The sequence below is a fragment of the Nerophis ophidion genome, linkage group LG04 (assembly GCF_033978795.1).
Source record: "Nerophis ophidion isolate RoL-2023_Sa linkage group LG04, RoL_Noph_v1.0, whole genome shotgun sequence".
NCBI lineage: Eukaryota > Metazoa > Chordata > Actinopteri > Syngnathiformes > Syngnathidae > Nerophis > Nerophis ophidion.
Window position 1 is genome coordinate 65921367 of NC_084614.1, and position 25913 is coordinate 65947279.

Here is a 25913-nt window from a genome sequence, read left to right on the forward strand (position 1 = left end):
TGATGACGCATGCGCATGACGTCACGGACTGTAAGGAAATATTAGCGCTGCACGACTCGTGGCTAAAACTCGTCTGCTTTAACCGCATAATTACCCAATATCTGGGACATCTGTGTTGCTGAATCTTTTGCAATTTGTTCAATTAATAATGAAGAAGTCAAAGTAGAAAGATGGAGTTGGGAAGCTTTAGCCTTTAGCCACACAAACACACGGTGATTCCTTGTTTAAAATTCCCGGAGGTGAAACTTTATTATGGATCAGAGCGGTCAAGCGAACATGGATCCCGACCAAATGTCAACCAGCAGTTTTCGGTGAGAAAATTGTGGTAAAAAGTCGCCTCTTACCGGAGACCAGCTGAGCTTGCGCCGTCCATAGCTGCCGTCGACTTCCCTCAGACACTGGTCTCAAGACACCCGTGGACACACCCCTCCGACTATCAGGTACTATTTAACTCACTAAAACACTACCAACACAATAGAAAGATAAGGGATTTCCCGGAATTATCCTAGTAAATGTGTCTCAAAACATCTGAATCCGTCCCAATACTATCGCCTTTTTTTTTTTTTTTAACTTGATTTTTTTTTTTTTTTCCAGTCTTTCGCTATCAATATCCTCAAACACAAATCTTTCATCCTCGCTCAAATTAATGGGGAAATTGTTGTTTTCTCGGTCTGAATAGCTCTTACTGCTGGTGGCTCCCATTAAAAACAATGTGAGGACGTGTGGAGCCCTGCAACTCGTGACATCACGCGCACATACTTCAAGTGAAGGCAGGGGTTTTCTGTTAGCGACCAAAAGTTGCGAACTTTATCGTGGATGTTCTCTACTAAATCCTTTCAGCAAAAATATGGCAATATCGCGAAATGATCAAGTATGACACATAGAATGGACCTGCTATTCCCGTTTAAATAAGAAAATTTCTTTTCAGCAAGTCTTTAAGAGGAAAAGGCAATTGCTGGAAAGCAACTAAGAGACTCATTGAAAAAAAATTAAAAAATATTGTAACCCTGAAACAGGCTCTCATGTTGGTGCTTGGTGGTCTGAAGAACCCCCAGGTGGGCAAGCTTTAAACTAACCAATAAAAAATAAATCACTTCTTACCCTTAATGCAACTTCTTGAACAAGTGCGGTAGAAAAAGAATGGATGGATTCAAATGTATGAGCATGTTTTATATTTTAAACGTTATTTTTAACACTATGATTACAAGTGGAATTATTCATTACTTATCGTGTTAAGCAATGTCAGCTGAGATTTATCTGAGAGCCAGATGCAGTCATCAAAAGAGCCACATCTGGCTCGCGAGTCATAGGTTCCCTACCCCTGTCCCAGTGGGATGGAATTAATGCAGTCGGATTTCAATCAGGTTGCATGATGTGGTATACTTTGGATCATTAGCCCTTCTTTCTTCTTACCTGTCAAAATTCCCACAACTGTGCCCTTCCTTCATGTTAACTTCAATCAAAAAACCCAGGGCAGCTTCCCAATAACTTAACACATCCTGTAAAGCCCATAAAATAAGGCCTTCAAAATAGAAGCGTTGATTGGGGCGGGGATTTGTTTCTCGTATTTGTAGTTAATTTGTGAACACACATACGTACTGAAGTTGCATAATATAGGCAATATATGATATACAGTGGGGCAAAAAAGTATTTAGTCAGCCACCGATTGTGCAAGTTCCCTCACTTAAAATGATGACAGAGGTCTGTAATTTTCATCATAGGTACACTTCAACTGTGAGAGACAGAATGTGAAAAAAAATCCAGGAATTCACATTGTAGGAATTTTAAAGAATTTATTTGTAAATTATTGTGGAAAATAAGTATTTGGTCAACCATTCAAAGCTCTCACTGATGGAAGGAGGTTTTGGCTCAAAATCTCACGATACATGGCCCCATTCATTCTTTCCTTAACACGGATACAATCGTCCTGTCCCCTTACCAGAAAAACAGCCCCAAAGCATGATGTTTCCACACCCATGCTTCACAGTAGGTATGGTGTTCTTCGGATGCAACTCAGTATTCTTCTTCCTCCAAACACGACGAGTTGAGTTTATGACAGGGGATGCAAAACAATAACAGTGCAATATTTTTTCGTACCATGGTCACTACTGCCTAGTTTCTCTTGCTGTATTCTTATTTTACTGTTATATTTTTATTCTCATTGTTGCTTTTAATTTTTATTATTATTGTAATATTTTTTTTAATTTTGTTTCCATTTATACCCCCATTATTTACTTTTGACTTTTTGAATTCGATTTTCCTGAGGGAACTCTCCTGAAGGAATCAATAAAATACTATTTATCTGTCTGTCTGTCTGTCTGTCTGTCTGTCTGTCTGCCTGTCTATCTAGATCATGGGTTTCTCTAGAGAGAAATTCTATATAAATATAATTCACTGTATTCATCAATTTGTAGGTCAAAAAAGTAACGCTCGTAAAACATTTGCTCAGGTAGTCGTTTAATAATATCAAGATAAAGACAAATCATTAAAAAAATCATATATGTTATTACTGTTACTGCATTGTGACTCTCAATTTAAACGAGTTTGACACCCCGGAATAAGACAAATACCTAAAGGCAATAAGGAGCAACTTACAATTGGATTTGAATCAGAATTGATTCTTGATATAAACCTATTTTTGAAATATATTTTTTTGTTTGTAAATTTCAATAAAACGTTACAGGTTACAAAAGCTGCTTTAGGCTGCTGACATATTAGCAAGAGATTTTGGCCTAAAACATATATTTTTCAAATGTATTATTCAAAAACATATGTATATATATATATATATATATAATGAGTCATACCAAAGACTAAAAATGGGACCCATTAGCTCCCTGCTTGGCACTCAGCATCAAGGGTTGGAACTAATTGCTAAATGGATTATAATCATATAGCGCTTTTCTACCTTCAAGGTACTCAAAGCACTTTGACACTATTTCCACATTCACCCATTCACACACGCATTCACACACTGACGGCGGAAGCTGCCATGCAAGGCTCTAACCCCTAACCACGACCCATCAGGGGCAAGAGTGAAGTGTCTTGCTAAAGGACACAACGGACGTGATGAGGTTGGAAGAATGTGGGGATCAAACCAGGAACCCTCAGGTTGCTGGCACAGACACTGGGTTTCACTATGTAAAGCGCTTTGAGTCACTAGAGAAAAAGCGCTATATAAATATAATTCACTTCACTTCACTCTCCCAACCGCGCCACGCCGTCCCCATTAAGTTCCAAAGTCAAGAACATTAGCATAATAACATCAGCACACTATGTTTTTTTTAGCAAATTCTGCAGGTTTACACCGCAGAGTCATATATTTTGGTAATTGGCACATGCTGATGTTAGCACACTAGTTTTACTGACTCATTTCACAGTGGCCTAGTGTTTAGAGTGTCCGCCCTGAGATCGGTAGGTTGTGAGTTCAAACCCCGGCCGAGTCCTACCAAAGACTATAAAAATGGGACCCATTACATCCCTGCTTGGCACTCAATGAAATTGGGGGTTAAATCACTGCTCCCCTCACCTCCCAGGGGGTGAGCAATGGATGGGTCGAATGCAGAGGACACATTTCACCACATTTAGTGTGTGTGTGACAATCATTGGTACTTTAACTTTAACTTTAATATGCAGCTAAGACTCTTATATTTTTACTACTTGACGCTATCTGGCTAACAAGCTAACGGTTTCATTTCACTTTGGCTTTTCAGCATTCACACGCAATTTGTACCTACATTGCATTGTCTAGTTACTATGGCATTTATGGCTATGACTGCAACAATTAATCTATTAATTTGATCAGATTAATATGATACTTCGATTAATAGTTTAATGAGTGTACCTAAAAAAAATTGATATCTTGACTGCATGCAATGCCTGGAACTTTAAATGCATAGTTTCCGCTGCAATAATGCGCATATGAGAGCGACCGGTGCCGTGATCTCTTTGACAGAATGCTCACATGTTATGATGTGTATTTATTCAAACAAAAAAAATGAATATTAGGGAAAGCATAATTTGTTTATTTTATTTTAACCATTTTCCCTAAAACGGATGGAGGCTATGAAGTGTGTTTTATTCGATTACTTGATTGATCGAACAAACTAATCGATAGATTGCTCAATTACCAAAATAATTGATAGCTGCCAACCTACAGTATGTAAAACCTAACTAAAACAAAGGCACCTTAATTGCAAATCAATATTTATCCTTTGAAAAATAAAGTAATTATTTGTTGATAATGTGTGGACTTCCAGAGGAGACTTGGCAGATAGTCGCGCGTTTAACAAACACAAGGAATGCACAAGAACAACAGAGCCACCAATATACTGTAAATGTTATGTTCCATGCTGTGCAGATTGAATGCAATCTAATAATAACATAATTGTTTATTGTTACATTATAAATATTTATATATTTTGTTGTAAATGGATGGTCTCCTGCTGACCCCACTATGGAATGGACTCTCACAATATTATGCTGGATCCACTCGACATCCATTGCACCGGTCGCCCTGGAGGTGGGGGTTCCCACATCTGCAGTTCTTTCCAAGGTTTCTCATTGTCCCATTGAGATGAGTTTTTCCTTGCCCTGATGTGGGATCTGAACCAAGGATGTCGTTGTGGCTTGTGCAGCCCTTTGAGACACTTTTGATTTAGGGCTATATGGATAAACATTTATTGATTGATTGATTGATAAATAAATAAAAATACAACAAATCTCAAATCCTAATTAGTTTTTTAGGTTACTAAAATGTTAAACTTTGTAACAAAATATCTATCCATCCGTCTTCTACCGCTTATCCGAGATCGGGTCACGGGGGCAGCAGGCTAAGCAGGGAAGCCCAGACTTCCCTCTCCCCAGCCACTTCGTCCAGCTCTTCCCGGGGGATCCCGAGGCGTTCCCAGGCCAGCCGGGAGACATAGTCTTCCCAATGTGTCCTGGGTCTTCCCCGTGGCCTCCTACCGGTTGGACGTGCCCTAAACACCTTCTTAGGGAGGTGTTCGAGTGGCATCCTGACCAGATGCCCGAGCCACCTCTACTGGCTCCTCTCGATGTGGAGGAGCAGCGGCTTTACTTTGAACTCATCCTGGATGACAAAGCTTCTCACCCTATCTCTAAGGGAGAGCCCCGCCACCCGGCGGATGAAACTCATTTTGGCCGCTTGTACCCGTGATCTTATCCTTTCGGTCATGACCCAAAGTTCACGACTATAGGTGAGGATGGGAACGTTGATCGAACGGTAAATTGAGAGCTTTGCCTTCCGGCTCAGCTCTTTCTTCACCACAACGTATCGGTACAACATCCGCATTACTGAAGACGCCGCACCGATCCGCCTGTCGATCTCACGATCCACTCTTCCCCCACTCGTGAACAAGACTCCTAGGTACTTGAACTCCTCCACTTGGGGCAGGGTCTCCTCCCCAACTCGGAGATGGCACGGGAGAGAACCATGGACTCGGACTTGGAGGTGCTGATTCTCATTCCGGTTGCTTCACACTCGGCTGCGAACCGATCCAGTGAGAGCTGAAGATCCCGGCCAGATAAAGACATCAGGACCACATCATCTGCAAAAAGCAGAGACCTAATCCCGCGGCCACCAAACCGGAACCCCTCAATGCCTTGACTGCGCCTAAAAATTCTGTCCATAAAAGTTATGAACAGAATCGGTGACAAAGGACAGCCTTGGTGGAGTCCAACCCTCACTGGAAATGTGTCCGACTTACTGCAAGCAATGCGTACCAAGTTCTGACACTGATCATACAGGGAGCGGACCGCCACAACAAGACAGTCTGATACCCCATACTCTCTGAGCACTCCCCACAGGACCTCCCGAGTGACACGGTCAAATGCCTTCTTCAAGTCCACAAAGCACATGTAGACTGGTTGGGCAAACTCCCATGCACCCTCAACAACCCTGCCGAGAGTATAGAGCTGGTCCACAGTTCCACAACAAAGACGAAAACCACACTGTTCCTCCTGAATCCGAGGTTTGACTATCCGGCGTAGCCTCCTCTCCAGTACACCTGAATAAACCTTACCGGCAAGGCTGAGAAGTGTGATCCCACGATAGTGGGAACACACCCTCCGGTCCCCCTTCTTAAAGCGAGGGACAACCACCCCGGTCTGCCAATCCAGAGGTACCGCCCCCGATGTCTACGCGATGCTGCAGAGTCTTGTCAACCAATACAGCCCCACAGCATCCAGACCCTTAAGGAACTCCGGGCGGGTCTCATCTACTCCTGGGGCTTTTCCGCCTAGGAGATTTTTAACTACCTCATCAACCTCAACCCTAGAAATAGGAGAGCCCACCTCAGATTCCCCAGGCACCGCTTCATCATAGGAAGACGTGTTGGTGGGATTGAGGAGGTCTTCGAAGTATTCCTTCCACCGATCCGCAACATCCGCAGCCGAAGTCAGCAGAACACCATCCGCACCATACACGGTGTTGACAGTGCACTGCTTTCTCTTCCTGAGGCGGCGTATGGTGGTCATGAATCGCTTCGAAGCTGTCCGGAAGTCGTTTTTCATGGCTTACCTGAACTCCTCCCATGTCCGAGTTTTTGCTTCCCCAACCGTTAAAGCTGCACACCGTTTGGTCCGTCAGTACTCGTCCACTGCCTCCGGAGTCCTATGAGCCAAAAGAACCCGATAAGACTCCTTATTCAGCTTGATGGTATCCCTCACTGCTGGTGTCCACCAACAGGTTCTGGGATTATCGCCACGACAAGCACCAACAACCTTGCGGCCACAGCTCCAATCAGCCTCCTCGACAATAGAAGTGCGGAACATGGTCCACTCTGACTAAATGTCCAGCACCTTCCTCGTGACATGTTCAAAGTTCTTCCGGAGGTGGGAATTGAAACTCTCTCTGACAGGAGACTCTGCCAGACGTTCCCAGCAGACCCTCACAATGCGCTTGGGCTTGCCAGGTCTGTTTGGCATCCTCCTCCACCATCGCAGCCAACTCACCAACAGGTGGTGATCGGTAGAAAGCTCCTCCCCTCTCTTCACCCGAGTGTCCAAAACATTAGGCCGCAAATCCGATGACACAACTACAAAGTCGATCATGGAACTGCGGCCTAGGGTGTCCTTGTGCCAAGTGCACATATGGACACCCTTATGTTTGAACATGGTGTTTGTTATGGACAATCCGTGACGAGCACAAAAGTCCAATTACAAAACACCACTCGGGTTTAGATCCGGGCGGCCATTCTTCCCAATCACGCCTCTCCAGGTTTCACTGTCATTGCCAACATGCGCGTTGAAGTCTCCCAGTAGGACAAGGGAATCACCCAGGGGAGCAGTTTCCAGTACTCCGAGTGTACCCAAAAAGGGTGGGTACTCTGAAATGCTGTTTGGTGCGTAAGCACAAACAACAGTCAGGACTCGACCCCCCACCCGAAGGCGGAGGGAGGCTACCCTTTCGTCCACCGGGTTGAACTCCAACATAAAGGTTTTGAGCCGGGGGGCAACGAGAATTGCAACCCTAGCCCGTCGCCTCTCATTGCCGGCAACGCCAGAGTGGAAGAGAGTCCAGTCCCTCTCGAGAGAACTGGTTCCAGATTGCTGTGCGTCGAGGTAAGTCCGACTATATCCAGCGGGAACTTCTGTACCTCGCGGACTAGCTCAGGCTCCTTCCCCCCTCAGTGAGGTGACGTTCCACGTCCCAAGAGCTAGCTTATGTAGCCGAGGATCACCACCCAGCTCACAATGCACCCGACCTCTATGGCCCCTGCTATGAGTGGTGAGCCCATTGGACGGGGGACCCACGTTGCCTCTTCGGGCTGTGCCCGGCCGGGCCCCATAGGGACAGGCCCGGCCGCCAGGCGCTCGCCATCGTGCCCCAACTCCGGGCCTGGCTCCAGAGCGGGGCCCCGTTGACCCGTGTCCGGGCGAGGGAAATCTGAGTCCATTATGTTGTAATTCCATAGAAGTCTTTGAGAAGTCTTATATATTATATATATATAATACATATATGTGTGTGTGTGTATATATATATATATATATATATATATATATATATATATATATATATATGTATATATATATATATATATATATATATATATATATATATATATATATATATATATATATATATATATATATATATATATATATATGAAGAGTTCATATGCAAAAGCAGATAAATCCATATTGACCGATTCTGTATATTAACGATTTTCTGCCTGCTGGTGTTGCCGGTACATGTACAAGCGTACAATGGTTTATTTAATATCAACATAAGCAAGTCATGAAAGCCTAAACTTTTAAGAAATGCTGATGTAATGAATGGCTTTCAAGTAAGAGTGTTTGATGTGGTTTTACGTCAAAAGCAGATATATCCAAATTATGATATGTCGCAAAAACAGATATCTCCAAAATCGTTTTCTTTGCGGTGGTTATTTCGCATAATATTCAAGATAAAGATACAGAGAAAAACAGAACGTGAAATGTATCGAAAGCCACATTTCAACGTAACAACTTTTCACATTTCTTTACTTCATTATTTAACAGTTTCGATCCCTTGGTACGCATAAATCTAGCTGTCCCTGCGAACATTGTTTTTTCGTACTTGCTAACCGGACATGCTTTTTTGGAACTGTGACCTCACATATTTACCTTGTGCTTTTCAGCACAAAATGAAAAAACAAAAAAAACAGTGTTGCAATTAAGACAATGTTTTATTAATAAAACAACCACAAATGCTCAACCTGGTTTGGCTATCAAAAACACTCCTGTGCAGATAACAGCTCACTCATCATCGCTATCGACATTAGCTCCATGCTCGACAACATCATTTAACGCAGCGGTGTAAAACTCACGGACACGCGTGCTATCGCCAACATCAAATAACTTCAACAGGTCAGTTTTTTTCGCTGGCTTAACATTGTTCACAGGAGAAGCTTCCAAATTATTCATGCGTGGATAACAACACTGAGTGAGTCCGTGCGCGACCCCATTTTGTTTGTCACGTGATCCCGTACTGCAGCGCTGGTTGGGCAAACGGATATATCGGCTTTTGTGGTAGATGATCCATGGCGCTTATCGGCTCTTGCAATAAATCGCTGAACTAAATGACGTTAAAAGCGGTATTTGTCCGCATTTGCAAACAAATTGATTTTGGTATACCACAATAGAAGTGGCGGACTATATATTACCGAGGCTGGGCTAAACTTTATCAAAATGGCGTTTATCGGTTTTTGCGTATGAACTCTTCATATATATATATTTTTTTTTTTTTAGACACTTGCTTGTCACTTCCCCAACGGTACATACCAAACATTGCTGTGATTAAACTAAAACACCTTAAAGTTACAATGGATGTTTTGTAGAGTTTGCGGACCTGTGAGAGAAATTTCAAGTCAGTCCGTCCTATCACCTATAATGATAGCACCCCCCTGTGGTGTATTCGTCAGAAAAATAATAGCGCAGGCAACACAGTAGGAGTGCGTGTTTTGACAAATGTTCAGCCCTCTGTGTGCTCCGTTCGGTTCAGCGGTGGAAGAGTAAGCATTCACAAACAAATACATCCAGTCCCCATGTGGCGCTCCTATTTATTGTATGTACAACATCTGTCCATGTTTTTTAACGATAGCTCCACACATTCCACAGTAACATGAACTGTATATATTTGTTGTCTTTTGGTGAACCGCCAGCGCTTTGCAGATGAACTCCCCAACTCAACATTTCCTTGCTAATCTCCTGACCACGCGGGAGGAAAAAAACGAAGTCCACAAGTCAGCCGCCTATTCGTTGTGTTTGATCCAACTTGCAAATACTGCGTCGCCGCCTCCGCCTGGCGACGTAATAAAGACTAATGTGTTTGCCGACGTCCTCGCACGCTCATTAGTGTGATTAATTGCCTCCTTGTGTTCGGTAAACAGTTTGAGCCATATTCCAATTTATTCAAGGGAAAATTAACCGATCATAATTAAACGCTCTCGGCTTTTCTCCGCTCACCTCTTTCCCCCTTCCTGACCGGGGTCTCGTCTCACAAGAGAATTAATTTGCCGCGGTTGATTTGGAAGTATCATGTTTGTTTCCTCATGGGTCCATTTATTGAAGGGAGGCTTTTTCTTACAGCTTGACCCCTTGGAAGCCTATCTGTCATTCACGCAACGTCACTTTTTACAGCGTTGAGGCCATAAAATGTGTGAAGTGAAGTGAATCATATTTATATAGCGCTTTTTCTGTAGTGACTCAAAGCGCTTTAAAAAGTGAAACCCAATATCTAATTTTTACATTTAAACCAGTGTGGGTGGCACAGGGAGCAGGTGGGTAAAGTGTCTTGCCCAAGGACACAACGGCAGTGACTAGGATGGCGGAAGTGGGGATCGAACCTGCAACCCTGAAGTTGCTGGCGCGGCCGCTCTACCAACTGAGCTATACCGCCCCAAAAACAGCAACGATTGGATGGATGTTGTGGCTTCGCAGCTCCAAACGTAACCTATCACCCACCTCACTTTCTCTTCCCCAGAGCACCTCAAGGCGGCCCTGGAGGAGTACATGGGCCGCTTTCCCAAAGTCCGCATCCTGAGGACCAAGAAGAGGGAGGGTCTGATCAGGACACGGCTGCTCGGGGCCACCGCCGCCAAGGGGGAGGTCATCACTTTCCTGGACTCGCACTGCGAGGCTAATGGCAACTGGTTGCCGCCGTTGCTCGGTGAGTAGCTCATACCACAACTCTGTTCTTCTCAAATAGTGTGGGGGGGGGTTGTGACACGTGTGACCCCGGGGAACAATCTTTGTCAGTATCATGCTTCAAACCCCACTTCGAAAAGCTGTGATTGAAAACATAATCAGCAAATTTATTTTTGTTTTGTAGGTTAAAATTTATATCAATCGAGCACCAAACCCCCCACCCCCCCTCCCTGCGTGGTTGAGGTGGGTGGGGTTTGGTGCTCGTAGGGTGTATAACATAGTCAGGATGTGTCATGGATGCAAAGGATTCTGGGTATTTGTTGTGTTGTGTTTTTGTTGTGTTACTGTGAGGATTTTCTCTCAAAATGTGTTTGTCATTCTTATTTTGTGTGGGTTCACAATGTGGCTTCGATTAGTAGGAGTGTTAAAGTTGTTTTATTTTATCACAACCGTCAGTGTTCTCTGTGTCACCCAGTATGCCTTCCAGTCGTGTGCGTGCATCTGCGGAAGCCTCTCACAACATGTTGCTGGACTGCCAAGCAGTTTGTACATGTTGTAGAAGGTGTTTAAGGCAATGGCTTCATAGCATGCCCTTATCACTGTCATCTGGGTCACCACCTGCAGATATTGGTGAGAATAGTTGCGGCTCCCATTGTCCACCTCATTTTGTGAAACGGGTCGAAATGGTTCTTTGAGTGGTAATGGTTGCCGACCCCTGTACTTAGGGGACAGGACGATTGATCCGTGTTAAGGAAAGAATGAATGGGGCCATGTATCGTGAGATTTTGAGCCAAAACTTCCTTCCATCAGTGAGAGCTTTGAATGGTTGACCAAATACTTATTTTCCACCATAATTTACAAATAAATTCTTTAAAATTCCTACAATGTGTCTCTCACAGTTGAAGTGTACCTATGATGAAAATTACAGACCTCTGTCATCATTTTAAGTGGGAGAACTTGCACAATCGGTGGCTGACTAAATACTTTTTTGCCCCACTGCAAATGCAGTGTTTTTTGCAGGTTTTAGATGTTTTTAAGTGGGTTTTCTGGGCGGAATGCAGTACTTCTATTAGCTGCATATTCAGCCACATTGTACGAAGAAAATGTAAGAAAAAAAATGTGTCTTTGATAGATAGGGATAAATGACTGGTAATTAATTCATGTTCCTTTGGTTCTTCCTTAGACCGAATCGCGCAGAACCGGAAGACGGTGGTGTGCCCGATGATTGACGTGATCGACCACGACAACTTCGGCTACGACACGCAGGCGGGCGATGCCATGCGCGGGGCCTTCGACTGGGAAATGTACTACAAGCGTATCCCCATCCCCGCCCAACTGCAGAGCGGCGACCCCAGCGAGCCCTTCGAGTGAGTGACGGCAAAGACGGCCGCAGTAAATTGAATCCAAACAACGCTAAAAATGGCATTTCATTTTGACGCTTTCCAACATCCACACGTGCACTTTTCAGGTTTTTTTTTTTTCTTTATCATATTGAGCGGTGAAAAGCAGACAATTTGACGTCTCTGTCATCGCTGTCGCCTGGTTAAAAAAAAACATCGGACGCCGAGTGTCAACAAGACAAGGTCACTGTGATAAAAACGTCACTTTTCCTGTCGTATTGACATCGGGGGAAATAGGCTGTCGCGTCCGGGCAGGGGGAATGTAGCCAAGTGCGGGATGGCTGACATTGAAGCTTCTGAAAGGCCTACTGAAATGAGATTTTCTTATTTATATGGGGATAGCAGGTCCATTCTATGTGTCATACTTGATCATTTCGCGATATTGCCATATTTTTGCTGAAAGGATTTAGTAGAGAACATCCACGATAAAGTTCGCAACTTTGGGTGTTAAGAGAAAAGCCCTGCCTCTACCGGAAGTCACAGACTTCACATATTCACATTATTTTTAATGGGAGCCTCCAACAAAAAGTGCTATTCGGACCGAGAAAACAACAATTTCCTCATTAATTTGAGCGAGGATGAAAGATTCGTGTTTGAGGATATTGATAGCGGCGGACTAGAACATTTTTTTTTTTTTTAAAACGCGATTGCATTAGGACAGACTCCAATGTTTTTAGAGACATTTACTAGGATAATTCTGGGAAATCCCTTATCTTTCTATTGTGTTGCTAGTGTTTTAGGGAGTTAAATAGTACCTGATAGTCGGAAGGGTGTCTCCACGGGTGTCTTGACGCGCAGTGTCTCAGGGGAGTCGACGGCAGCTATGGACGGCCCAAGCTCAGCTTTTCTCCGCTAAGAACTAACGTTTTAACCACAATTTTCTTACAGAAACCTGCTGGTTGAAATTTGGTAGGGATCCATGTTGGCTTGACCGCGCTCTGATCCATAGGAAAGTTTCACCTCTAGGAATTTTAAACAAGGAATCACCGTGTGTTTGTGTGGCTAAAGGCTAAAGCTTCCCAACTCCATCTTTCTTCTGTGACTTCTCCAATATTAATTAAACAAATTGCAAAAGATTCAGCAACACAGATCTCCAAAATACTGTGTAATTATGCCGTTAAAGCAGACGACTTTTAGCTGTGTGTGTGTGCGTAGCGCTCATACTTCCTAAAAACGCGTGACCTCTTGAGTAAACGTCATCATTACATGACGTTTTCAAGACGAAACTCCCGGGAAATTTAAAATTGTAATTTAGTAAACTAAAAAGGCCGTATTGGCATGTGTTGCAATGTTAATATTTCATCATTGATGTATAAACTATCAGACTGCGTGGTGGGTAGTAGTGGGTTTCAGTAGGCCTTTAAAAACACCAAAGCACCACTTTTTTTTAATAGCAATTTGTATTTTATTTTATTTTTTTAGCAACGCCAGGGCGCTCTGGGGTAGCCCCACATCTGTCTGAGTCAAACCCCCTGGGGCGGGAGCCAAGTGTTGGTTTGCGTGTCCCTTTTGCCTTCAATCGATCTTCATTCACAGGTGACTCGGGAAAGCGCCTCCTGTCTGGCTGGTCCGACATCCGTCCAATGAGAAGCCTGTAAGCACGGCGACCTGCCTGTTTGCGGCAAAAGGATGTGTGAGATGATTCCGCATTGTAGACTGTCAAGCTTTGAAAGGAAGCGGCGCATCCACCGCAATCATCCAGGCGTCTCAGGTGCAACATGCCAGCAAACAAGCCAGCAGCTAACGAGGTCTAGCGCCAGGCGTCGTCAATGCTGCGGTTAATTGGTTGCTGCACTCTTCAAAGCGTCGTCTTACCCGGAGAGGAACAGTTCCTTCGCATGAATACTACACTCTGCCCACAACTTGTATTTTTGTGTTGTACAAAAAAAGATCTATCACCCTTCAAGCTCAACCTATGTTACATGTTCTTTATTCCACCGGGTAATTGCTTGCCTTGTGTTTTTCTTGCAGGTCTCCAGTGATGGCAGGAGGGCTGTTTGCAGTGAACAGGAAGTGGTTCTGGGAGCTGGGAGGGTATGACACAGGTCTGGAGATCTGGGGAGGAGAGCAGTATGAGATCTCCTTTAAGGTGAGTAGATGTGTGGGAATCTTTGGGTAGCTAAAGATCTGATCCGATTCCTGTAGTACCGGTTCGATTCAGAATCAATTCCCGATTCAACACGATATGAAGGTCCATTACGAAATCTTTTTTTGGACACTGAATATTTAGCATTTGAATAATGCGTACTGAATTTTTCTAACTTGAATTTTTTTGAATTGATGTAACTACATCATTTCATTTAAAGAGGCCCTATGATGTAAAACTAACTTTTCTTATTGACCTGATGGAACCATTTTTTTTAGCATGAATAAAAGGAGGATGAGCTACAATTTAAGAAACTGAGTGCTAAATGGATCCATCTTTAGTGAAACACTTATCAAGTGTTCATTCAAGGCCAAGGCAAAATATCGTAATATATATCGTATATCGCGATATGGCCTAAAAATATTGCGATATTAAAAAAAGGCAATATCGCCCAGCCCTACATATGTCCCAAGAATTCGGAATCAAACAGTTGAGGTATTGCGGTGATATTTACAAAAACAGTCTTGCCTTCCTTCCGACTTCCTGAAAACGGTCCGTTTGCAATCTTGTTCAATTGTGACGTCAGCCAAACATCTCAGTGCCACAACATCATGTCCACAATTAAGGCCAAAGAAGCAAAATGATCTGAGGTTGGTTTGCTTTAACAAGCACAAACCACAGCACAAACTCATCTGAAGTAAAAAGTTTAGTTTTTAATTTATGATTCACGGCATTGTGCCTTCAACTGTGAATAAGTTGATTTGAGCGTGTGCTAAGAAGAGTCTTGCTTCACCCCAATCTTCACAAAAAGATGAATTTTCTAAAAAAAAAATTTTTAATGGCCGAGTCCTGACAGCTATTTATGGCAATGAAGGAGACAATGAAACGGTAAGTAATAACAATAGTTTAGAAATGTGTGAATGATATGTTCGCTCAAGTTGTTGTTTAGCTATCTAAGCCTTCTGCAGTGACAATGGCATCACTGTCTACTGGCAATATACGTGAAGATTGATTTTTGGGGAAAAAAATACCTTAAATGGTGGAGTCCGTCTTCTATTTATGGCAATGGTGACAATAGCGTCACCGTCCTCCAGTAAAATAAAGATCTTCCTAAAAAACTACTCTTAAAGGCCTACTGAAACCCACTACTACCCACCACGGAGTCTGATAGTTTATATATCAATGATGAAATATTAACATTGCAACACATGCCAATACGGCCTTTTTAGTTTACTAAATTGCAATTTTAAATTTCCTGGGAGTTTTTTCTTGAAAACGTCGCGTAATGATGACGTGTACGCTTGACGTCACGGGCTGTTAGGAAATATGAGCGCTGCGCACACACACAGCTAAAAGTAGTCTGCTTTAACCGCATAATTACACAGTATTTTGGAGATTCGTGTTGGTGAATCCTTTGCAATTTGTTCAATTAATAATGGAGAAGTCAAAGTAGAAAAATGGAGTTGGGAATTTTTAGCCTTTAGCCACACAAACACACGGTGATTCATTGTGAGCTGGGCGGCAGCCGAAGGCAGGGCACTTGGCAGTCCGATCCTCGGCTACAGAAGCTAGCTCTTGGGACGTGGAACGTCACCTCACTGGGGAGGAAGGAGCCTGAGCTAGTCCGCGAGGTAGAGAAGTTCCGGCTGGATATAGTCGGACTCACCTCGACGCACAGCAAGGGCTCTAGAACCAGTTCTCTCGAGAGGGACTGGACCCTCTTCCACTCTGGCGTTGCCGGCAGTGAGAGGCGACGGGCTGAGGTGGCAATTCTCATTGCCCCCTGGCTCAAAGCCTGCACGTTTGAGTTCAACCCAGTGGATGAGAGGGTAGCTTCCCTTCGCCTTCGGGTGGGGGGACGGGTCCTGACTGTTGTTTGTGCTTACGCACCAAACAGGAGTTCAGAATACCCACCCTATTTGGGCACACTCGAGGGAGTACTGGAAAGTGCTCCCCCAGGTAATTCCCTTGTCCTACTGGGGGACTTCAACGCTCATGTTGGCAACGACAGTGAAACCTGGAGAGGCGTGATTGGGAAGAATGGTCGCCCGGATCTAAACCCGAGTGGTGTTTTGTTATTGGACTTTTGTGCTCGTCACGGATTGTCCATAACAAACACCATGTTCAAACATAAGGGTGTCCATATGTGCACTTGGCACCAGGACACCCTAGGCCGCAGTTCCATGATCGACTTTGTAGTTGTGTCATCGGATTTGCGGCCTTATGTTTTGGACACTCGGGTGAAGAGAGGGGCGGAGCTTTCTACCGATCACCACCTGGTGGTGAGTTGGCTGCGATGGTGGGGGAGGATGCCGGACAGACCTGGCAGGCCCAAACGCATTGTGAGGGTCTGCTGGGAACGTCTGGCAGAGGCTCCTGTCAGAGAGAGTTTCAATTCACACCTCCGGGAGAACTTTGAACATGTCACGAGGGAGGTGCGGGACATTGAGTCCGAGTGGACCATGTTCCGAACCTCTATTGTCGAGGCGGCTGATTGGAGCTGTGGCCGCAAGGTTGTTGGTGCCTGTCGTGGCGGTAATCCCAGAACCCGTTGGTGGACACCAACAGTGAGGGATGCCGTCAAGCTGAAGAAGGAGTCCTATCGGGTTCTTTTGGCTCATAGGACTCCGGAGGCAGTGGACGGGTACCGACGGGCCAAGCGGTTTGCAGCTTTAGCGGTCGCGGAGGCAAAAACTCGGACATGGGAAGAGTTCGGGGAAGCCATGGAAAACGACTTCCGGACGGCTTCGAAGCGATTCTGGACCACCATACGCCGCCTCAGGAAGGGGAAGCAGTGCACTATCAACACCGTGTATGGTGCGGATGGTGTTCTGCTGACTTCGACTGTGGATGTTGTGGATCGGTGGAGGGAATACTTCGAAGACCTCCTCAATCCCACCAACACGTCTTCCTTTGAGGAAGCGGTGCCTGGGGAAGCTGCAGTGGACTCTCCTATTTCTGGGGCTGAGGTCGCTGAGGTAGTTAAAAAGCTCCTCGGCGGCAAGGCCCCGGGGGTGGATGAGATCCACCCGGAGTTCCTTAAGGCTCTGGATGCTGTGGGGCTGTCTTGGTTGACAAGACTCTGCAGCATCGCGTGGACATCGGGGGCGGTACCTCTGGATTGGCAGACCGGGGTGGTTGTTCCTCTCTTTAAGAAGGGGGACCGGAGGGTGTGTTCCAACTATCGTGGGATCACACTCCTCAGCCTTCCCGGTAAGGTTTATTCAGGTGTACTGGAGAGGAGGCTTCGCCGGATAGTCGAACCTCGGATTCAGGAGGAACAGTGTGGTTTTCGTCCTGGTCGTGGAACTGTGGACCAGCTCTATACTCTCGGCAGGGTTCTTGAGGGTGCATGGGAGTTTGCCCAACCAGTCTACATGTGCTTTGTGGACTTGGAGAAGGCATTCGACCGTGTCCCTCGGGGAGTCCTGTGGGGAGTGCTCAGAGAGTATGGGGTACCGGACTGTCTTATTGTGGCAGTCCGCTCCCTGTACGATCAGTGTCAGAGCTTGGTCCGCATTGCTGGCAGTAAGTCGGACACGTTTCCAGTGAGGGTTGGACTCCGCCAAGGCTGTCCTTTGTCACCGATTCTGTTCATAACTTTTATGGACAGAATTTCTAGGCGCAGCCAAGGCGTTGAGGGGATCCGGTTTGGTGGCCACGGGATTAGGTCTGATGTAGTCCTGATGGCTTCATCTGACCGGGATCTTCAGCTCTCACTGGATCGGTTCGCAGCCGAGTGTGAAGCGACCGGAATGAGAATCAGCACCTCCAAGTCCGAGTCCATGGTTCTCGCCCGGAAAAGGGTGGAATGCCATCTCCGGGTTGGGGAGGAGACCCTGCCCCAAGTGGAGGAGTTCAAGTACCTAGGAGTCTTGTTCACGAGTGGGGGAAGAGTGGATCGTGAGATCGACAGGCGGATCGGTGCGGCGTCTTCAGTAATGCGGACGTTGTATCGATCCGTTGTGGTGAAGAAGGAGCTGAGGCGGAAGGAAAAGCTCTCAATTTACCGGTCGATCTACGTTCCCATCCTCACCTATGGTCATGAGCTTTGGGTCATGACCGAAAGGATAAGATCACGGGTACAAGCGGCCGAAATGAGTTTCCTCCGCCGGGTGAGAAGCTCTGCCATCCGGGAGGAACTCAAAGTAAAGCCGCTGCTCCTTCACATCGAGAGGAGCCAGATGAGGTGGTTCGGGCATCTGGTCAGGATGCCACACGAACACCGCCCTAGGGAGGTTTTTAGGTCACGTCCAGCTGGTAGGAGGCCACGGGGAAGACCCAGGACACGTTGGGAAGACTATGTCTCCCGGCTGGCCTGGGAACGCCTCGGGATCCCCCGGGAAGAGCTAGACAAAGTGGGTGGAGATAGGGAAGTCTGGGCTTCCCTGCTTAGGCTGCTGCCCCCGCGACCCGACCTCGGATAAGCGGAAGATGATGGATGGATGGATGGAAAGTAGAAAAATGGAGTTGGGAAGCTTTAGCCTTTAGCCACACAAACACACGGTAATTCCTTGTTTAAACTTCACGGAGGTGAAACTTTACTATGGATCACAGCGAACATGGATCCCGACCAAATGTCAACCAGCAGATATCGCTGAGGAAATTGTGGTAAAAAGTTGCTTCTTACCGGAGATCAGCTGACCTTGTACCGCCCATACAGTTGCTGTCGACTTCCCTGAGACACTGCGCGTCAACACACCCGTGGACGTACACCTCCGACTATCAGGTACTGTTAAACTCACTACAACACTAGCAACACAATAAAAAGATAAGGGATTTCCCAGAATGATCCCAGTAAATGTGTCTAAAAACATCAGAATCCATCCCAATGCAATCGCGGTTTTTTTGGGGGGTTTTTTTCGAGTCCGTCGCTATCAATATCCTCAGACACGGATCTTTCATCCTCACTCAAATTAATGGGGAAATTGTCGTGTTCTCGGTCCGAATAGCTGTTTTTGTTGGAGGCTCCCGTTAGGATCAATGTGAAGATGTGAGGAGCAATCAACATGTGACGTCATCGTCTGCGACTTCCGGTAGAGGCAGGGCTTTTCTCTTAGCACCGAAAGTTGCAAACTTTATCGTGGATGTTCTCTACTAAATCCTTTCAGCAAAAATTTGGCAATATCGCAAAATGATCAAGTATGACACATAGAACGGACCTGCTATTCCCGTTTAAATAAGAAAATCTCCTTTCAGTAGGCCTTTAATTGGATCAGTGCAAACAGTGTTTGGCAATGAACCAGTTAGTAGTATAATCCGTCATTTGATTATGCAGCATAGCTAAATGTATATAGCCAGCTCAGGCCTCTATTGTTTACAAAGTTTCGAAGCAGCAGTGCAGTAAAATTATTAACATGATGTAGAATAGAAAAGCATTTTATTCTCAATATACACATGGATACATCCAGGATTTAGCATTGGAGAGATAATGACTTGGTTGAAGTTTAACTTTAGCTAACGTATAATACCAGATTTGTAGCCGGCCTTTCTTACTTTCGCTCCAGAGTCCATATTTCCTACGGTCTTAAGCAAAACTAAACAACAAAGCTGTCAGGGCGGGGACAAAAGTGTAGTCAGCATGAAGGGGCGGGGCCAGGAGGGTTTCATTTGCATCCAACTACACCGCCTCTCAAGACCAAATCAATGTACAAATTTTGACTTAGGAACCATCATTACCGTATTTTTCGGATGATAAGTCGCTCCGGAGTATACATCGCACCGGCTGAAAATGCAAAATAAAGATGGAAAAAAACATATATACTTCGCACTGGAGTATAAGTCACATTTTTGGTGGAAATTTATTTGATAAAATCCAACGTCAAGAATAGACATTTGAAAGGCAATTTAAAATAAATAAAGAATAGTGAACAACAGGCTGAATAAGTGTACGTTATATGACGCATAAATAACCAACTGAGAAGGTGCCTGGAATGTTAACGTAACATATTATGGTAAGAGTCATTCAAATAACTATAACATACAGAACATGCTATACGTTTACCAAACAATCTGTCACTCCTAATCGATAAATCCCATGAAATCTTCTTCCTCAATGTCGCTTCTAAACAACTCTGCCAACTCAAAAGGTATGTGTTGCTTTCTCTTGTCGTTTTCTGCTGCATATTTCACTATGTCCAGCTTGTAATCTGCAGTACATGATTTCCTTTTTGGTGCCATTTTCGTTCAGTCCTTCTCAGTTTTTATAAGTTACCGCCAACGATGGAATGATCCATTTTAATAGCTACGACAGTAGCATATAGTATATATCAGTTAGCATCCCATGACCCACAATGCACTTCTGCCATGGCCCTCCCCCGCCGAATTCTTATTAGTTGACGTGTGTGTGGCGATTGCTGACATTTTCTTCGTCTTTTCCGCAAATGAGATAAATAATATTATTTGATATTTTACGGTAATGTCTTAATAATTTCACATATAAGTCGTTCCGGAGTACATGTGGCAAACTGTGAAAAAAAATGTGACTTATAGTTCGAAAAATACGGTACATGTTATTGAGAGCAAAATTAAATACTTTAAAAATAGAGACAAAATCACAATAACCCCCTTTTAGTTACCGGAAGAGGTTCTTGACTGGAAGTTAATTAGTGTCTTTATTAAGTAAGCTTTCGAACTGACGTTTTGTCACGCCTATGGATCATGTTTTGTTTTTGTCATGTTATGTTTTGTTTTTTGGACACTGTTCTGTTTTTGCACTTCCTAGTTTGTTTTTGTCTCCATGCCAACTCATTGATTTTCACCTCGCCCTCAAGTCACGCCCCTGTCCTCAGCCCTCACACCTGTTAATAATGATCACAGTTATTATTTAAGCCAGAGTTACCAGGTAGTCGGTCTGGCAACTTCCCACTTTACCCACATCCCCCATCTACCTTCATGCCTTGCTATGCTGTTTATTATTCTGTCCATGCCACGTAAGTTTTTGGTTTGTCATTTATGCCACAGCGCAAGTGTTTTTGTTTCACGTTTATAGTTTACAGCCTTTGTTCTAGTCATTTGTTTTTGAAGCCAAGTATTTGTTCTCCGCCATTGTGCGCGCCCCTTGTTTGCCTTTTTGTAGTTTGTTTGTGTTAGTGTTAATAAATCAAGATGTACTCACGGTCACGCCTGGCTTGTCCCAAATTCCCTTTGCATCGAAGAAACAATCCAAGTCCAAGTCCATGCTTGACACGTTTTTGCATTTGAAGTTTGTGAAGTGAATTTTTTGACATCAAATTATTTAATTAAATTTCCCTTTAATTTAATTTCATAATTTCATTCAGTTTTCTGCTAGTGGGCATTGAGCTATTTATGCACTGAATTGTTTGACACTGAATTTTTTAAAACACTTCATTTCAACAAACTTCGTATTCTGCTCAAAAGTTCAATCAAATTCTGCTGACAAATTTAATTGAATAAAATGTGTCATTTGATTGTTTTAAAAACAAAGTTTGTTAAAATTCAGTTTTAACATTCAGTATAAAACAATTCAGTGCATACATATTTGTTACTTCAAAACTCAAGACTCACTTCTGGTAAATGTAGTTAAATTTGGTCACTAAATAAAATGAAAAGTTTATGAATTTGTCAGCATAATTTGATGTAAAAATATTCAGTTTCAAAAAATAATAAAGATACGATTTAACTTCCATAAATACGATTCTCAATTCATCCCGATTCGCCTCGTTTGTTATCATAATTTTAATGAAACTGTTTTGAGACCGGTTACAGGTAGAAAAGCCATTTTGTTGCTTGGAGATGGCCTAAAAACTTTTTTTTTAATTATTATTTTTGTATTGATCGATTTTTTTGAATTTAATGAATCAATTTACAATCAGAGTGAATAGTAATCACGATTCGGATGTGAATCTGAAGCAGACAAAAAGGCGATTCAGAGGCTAATAAAGTCTGCACAAAAAATCATCAGCTGCCCCCTGCCCTCCCTGAAGGATTTACAAAACTCCCGTTGCCTCAACAAAGCAAAAAACATTACCAAGGACAGCACACACCCTGGCTTCCACCTGTTCGACTTGCTACCATCAGGCAGGCGCCACAGGTGCATCAGAGCCAGAAGAAACAGGCTCAGAGAAAGCTTCTTTCCCAAAGCTGTCACCATGTTGAACTCTAACTTATAATAATAATAATTCCCCCCTATACAATATCATACCCTACTGTGCAATACTACCCTTCGAGCGCAATACGTCCGACACTGATTGTTATTTATTACTTCGGTACTCTTGTCTTGTTCTGTATATTGTACAATACTTTGTATTTCTATAGTGTTTTGTATATTATTTTTATTGGATAGTAGTCTGTTTATTTCAATTGTTAGTTTTTTCCTTTATTACCTCTTGTGTTATTTATTTCACCCCATATTTGTTCCCACTACCGCACCTTAAGTTGGAGTCTTTAATCTCTTTATATGCAAATATATAGACAATAAAGTCCATTCTATTCTATTCTATTCTATTCTACTCGATTTTCTTTGAGCACCCCTAGAAAACTGATACTGTATTGATTTTGGGGCTGATTTCCTTGGTAAAAACCCATCACCACTGTCCGTTTGAGAACATCGAGACATAAACAGTAGGAACTAAGATTGCACAATATAGACAACTTACGATATAAATAATTTACATTTTAATTGTTATTACTGTATTGTTATATCATCATAATGCATGTTGATGACACATTCTTGCTGTGGAATCGGATTTAATCGTTAGGTGCCCCCAAAGATAACTCAATTATCTTTGAGTTAAAGATGAGAATTATTCTAAAAGGCTCTTAATTTTTTTAACATTTTCATCAGATGGGAATCAAAGCTCTTATCATTTGCCCTCGCCGCGCTTGTATTTTGGCCGCTACTATCCATCCCTTACATTTTAGCCATTGGCGCATGTCGCCTCTTAAGTCTACTTAGCCCTCCGATATTCAATTTGCTTTCCTATTTTATTAAGATCCCCATTAGCTGATAAAGCTTCCGCTGCCGGTCTCCTGAGGTGAGAAGATTAGCGGGCTCTCATGCTAATCCCTACAAACTCTCCCCGCAAAAAAAAAAAAAAAAAATGGACCGGAAGGAAGATTCGCTCACACAATCTCAACCGTTTTCATTTTTTATCTCCTGACATCGGTGTGGGAACTCGTAACGTTTTCCACTCGCACGGCGAAATCATTTCATAAAATAAAAATGACTAATTTTGCATCACGCCAATCACTTTTCAAGACGCTGATGCCGGTCGCCGTGGCAACAGCATGAAACAGTCGGTTGAAGAAGATATAACAATGTCACAGTAGGCATCAATTAAAAAAATATATATATACATATATATATATATATATATATATATATATGTATATATATATGTACAGTATATATATGTATATATCTGTTGTCTGTGTAGGAGGCTGGAGGCGATGCCGGCCCGCAATGTTATTATTCAAATAGTACAAGGCGTGATTGGATCCCGGATACTCCTCACTGCAACTCTATGCATCCATGTTTTATTTATAGTCACACATACCGACAGTGAGCTAGTCCACTTTCTGATGCCAGAGTTTGTCTCCTAACCCCAGCATGTTTTATTCATGCGTGTGCAGTTAATTCCGTGGCTGAGCGGAGATGTGTGGGCCGCTGTGAGGCCGCCTCGTTCGCCTGCAACAAGTTGAAGTAGAGACCACACTGGTAGTGCGGTGCTGACGATAGCAGACTAATAGGTCGTTTTTTCTCCCCCCCCAAGGCTAGTGGTTAAATCTTAGGTGCTGTTAACGATTCACATGCAGTGGTACCTCAACTTAAGAGTGTTTTGAGATAAGAGCTGCCCCCCGGTTATGCTTTCATGCGGGGGTTAGCAACCCGCGGCTCTAGAGCCTAATGCGGCCCTTAAGCGGCGCCCTGGTGGCTCCATGGAGCTTTTTCAAAAATGTATGGAAATGGAAAAGAATAGAGTGAAAAATATGGTTATTGTGGTAATTTGTATGGAAATGGAAAAGAATAGAGTGAAAAATATGGTTATTGTGGTAATTTGTTTTCTGTAGGACAGGGGTCACCAACCTTTTTGAAACCAAGAGTTACTTCTTGGGTACTGATTAATGCGAAGGGCTACCAGTTTGATACACACTTAAATAAATTGCCAGAAATAGCCAATTTGCTCAATTTACCCTTAATAAATGAATCTATATGTATAAAAAAAATTGGTATTTCTGTCTGTCATTCTGTCGTACATTTTTTTTCCTTTTACTGAAGGTTTTTTGTAGAGAATAAATGATGAAAAAAAAACACACTTAATTGAACGGTTTAAAAGAGGAGAAAACACAAAAAAACTTAAGATTTAATTTTTAAACATAGTTTATCTTCAATTTTGGTTCTTTAAAATTCTAAATTCAACCGAAAAAAAAGAAGAGGAAAAACTAGCTAATTCGAATCTTTTTGAAAAAATAAAAAAAATAGTTTGTGGAACATCATTAGTAATTTTTCCTGATTAAGATGAATTTTGATGACATGTTTTAAATAGGTTAAAATGCAATCTGCACTTTGTTGTAATATATAACAAAATTGACCAAGCTATATTTAGCTTAAAATACAATCTGCACTTTGTTATAATATATAACAAAATGGACCAAGCTATATTTCTAACAAAGACAAATCATTATTTCTTCTAGATTTTCCAGAAGAAAAAAAAAATAAAATAAAAAGACTTTGAAATAAGATTTAAATTTGATTCTTCAGATTTTGTAGATTTGCCAGAATATTTTTTTTTAACTTTAATCATAAGTTTGAAGAAATATTTAACAAATATTTTTCATCAAAAAAACAGAAGCTAAAATGAAGAATTAAATTAAAATGTATGTATTATTCTTAACAAAAAATAAAAATCAATTTACTTGAACATTGATTTAAATTATCAGGAAAGAAGAGGAAGGAATTTAAAAGGTAAAAAGGTATATTTGTTTAAAAATCCTAAAATAATTTTTAATGTTGTATTTTTTCTCTAAAATTGTCTTTCTGAAAGTTATAAGAAGCAAAGTAAAAAAATAAATGAATTTATTTAAACAAGTAAAGACCAAGTCTTTAAAATATTTTCTTGGATTTTCAAATTCTATTTGAGTTTTGTCTCTCTTAGATTTAAAATTGTCAAGCAAAGCGAGACCAGCTTGCTAGTAAATAAATAAAATTTAAAAAGTAGACGCAGCTCACTGGTAAGTGCTGCTATTTGAGCTATTTTTAGAACAGGCCAGCGGGCAACTCATCTGGTCCACCACGTTGGTGACCCCTGCTGTAGGAGGACAAACATGACAGAGACATCCCTAATTGTTAGAAAGCCCACTGTTTAATACGTTTGTTTATATGCTTCACTGATGAGAGTATTTGGCGAGCGCCGATTTGTCTTACTAATTTCAGCGGCCCTTGAGATCCCCGTTGTGAGGACTGTGATTCAACAGTTGGTTTACATGTACAACTTTCTCCGACGCTGCCACAGAAAGACGTGTTTTATGCCACTTCTTATTTGTCTCATTTTGTCCACCAAACTTTTTATACTGTGCGTGAATGCCCATAGTTGAGATTTGTTGACATTGTTGACTTGTTAGAGTGCTATTCAGGTATATTTCGTCACTGCAAGCTAATCGATGCTAACATGCTGTTTAGGCTAGCAGTTTGTACATATTTCCTACTCAGTGGCCTAGTGGTTAGAGTGTCCGCCCTGATATCGGTAGGTCGTGAGTTCAAATCCCGGCCGAGTCATACCAAAGACTATAAAAATGGGACCCATTACCTTCCTGCT

The 25913-nt window shown here is 42.9% G+C and overlaps 1 protein-coding gene across 3 annotated transcripts in view; it reads left to right on the forward strand.

The window, feature by feature from the left end:
- Positions 1 to 25913, forward strand: part of LOC133551766 (polypeptide N-acetylgalactosaminyltransferase 10-like) — a 103984-nt gene that overhangs the window by 51513 nt on the left and 26558 nt on the right. For all 3 annotated transcript variants that reach the window (XM_061898829.1, XM_061898830.1, XM_061898828.1), the window contains exons 5-7: positions 10487 to 10672; positions 11834 to 12017; positions 14022 to 14139. In XM_061898829.1, coding sequence (XP_061754813.1) covers positions 10487 to 10672; positions 11834 to 12017; positions 14022 to 14139 — 488 coding nt within the window. The remainder of the gene's footprint in view (positions 1 to 10486; positions 10673 to 11833; positions 12018 to 14021; positions 14140 to 25913) is intronic.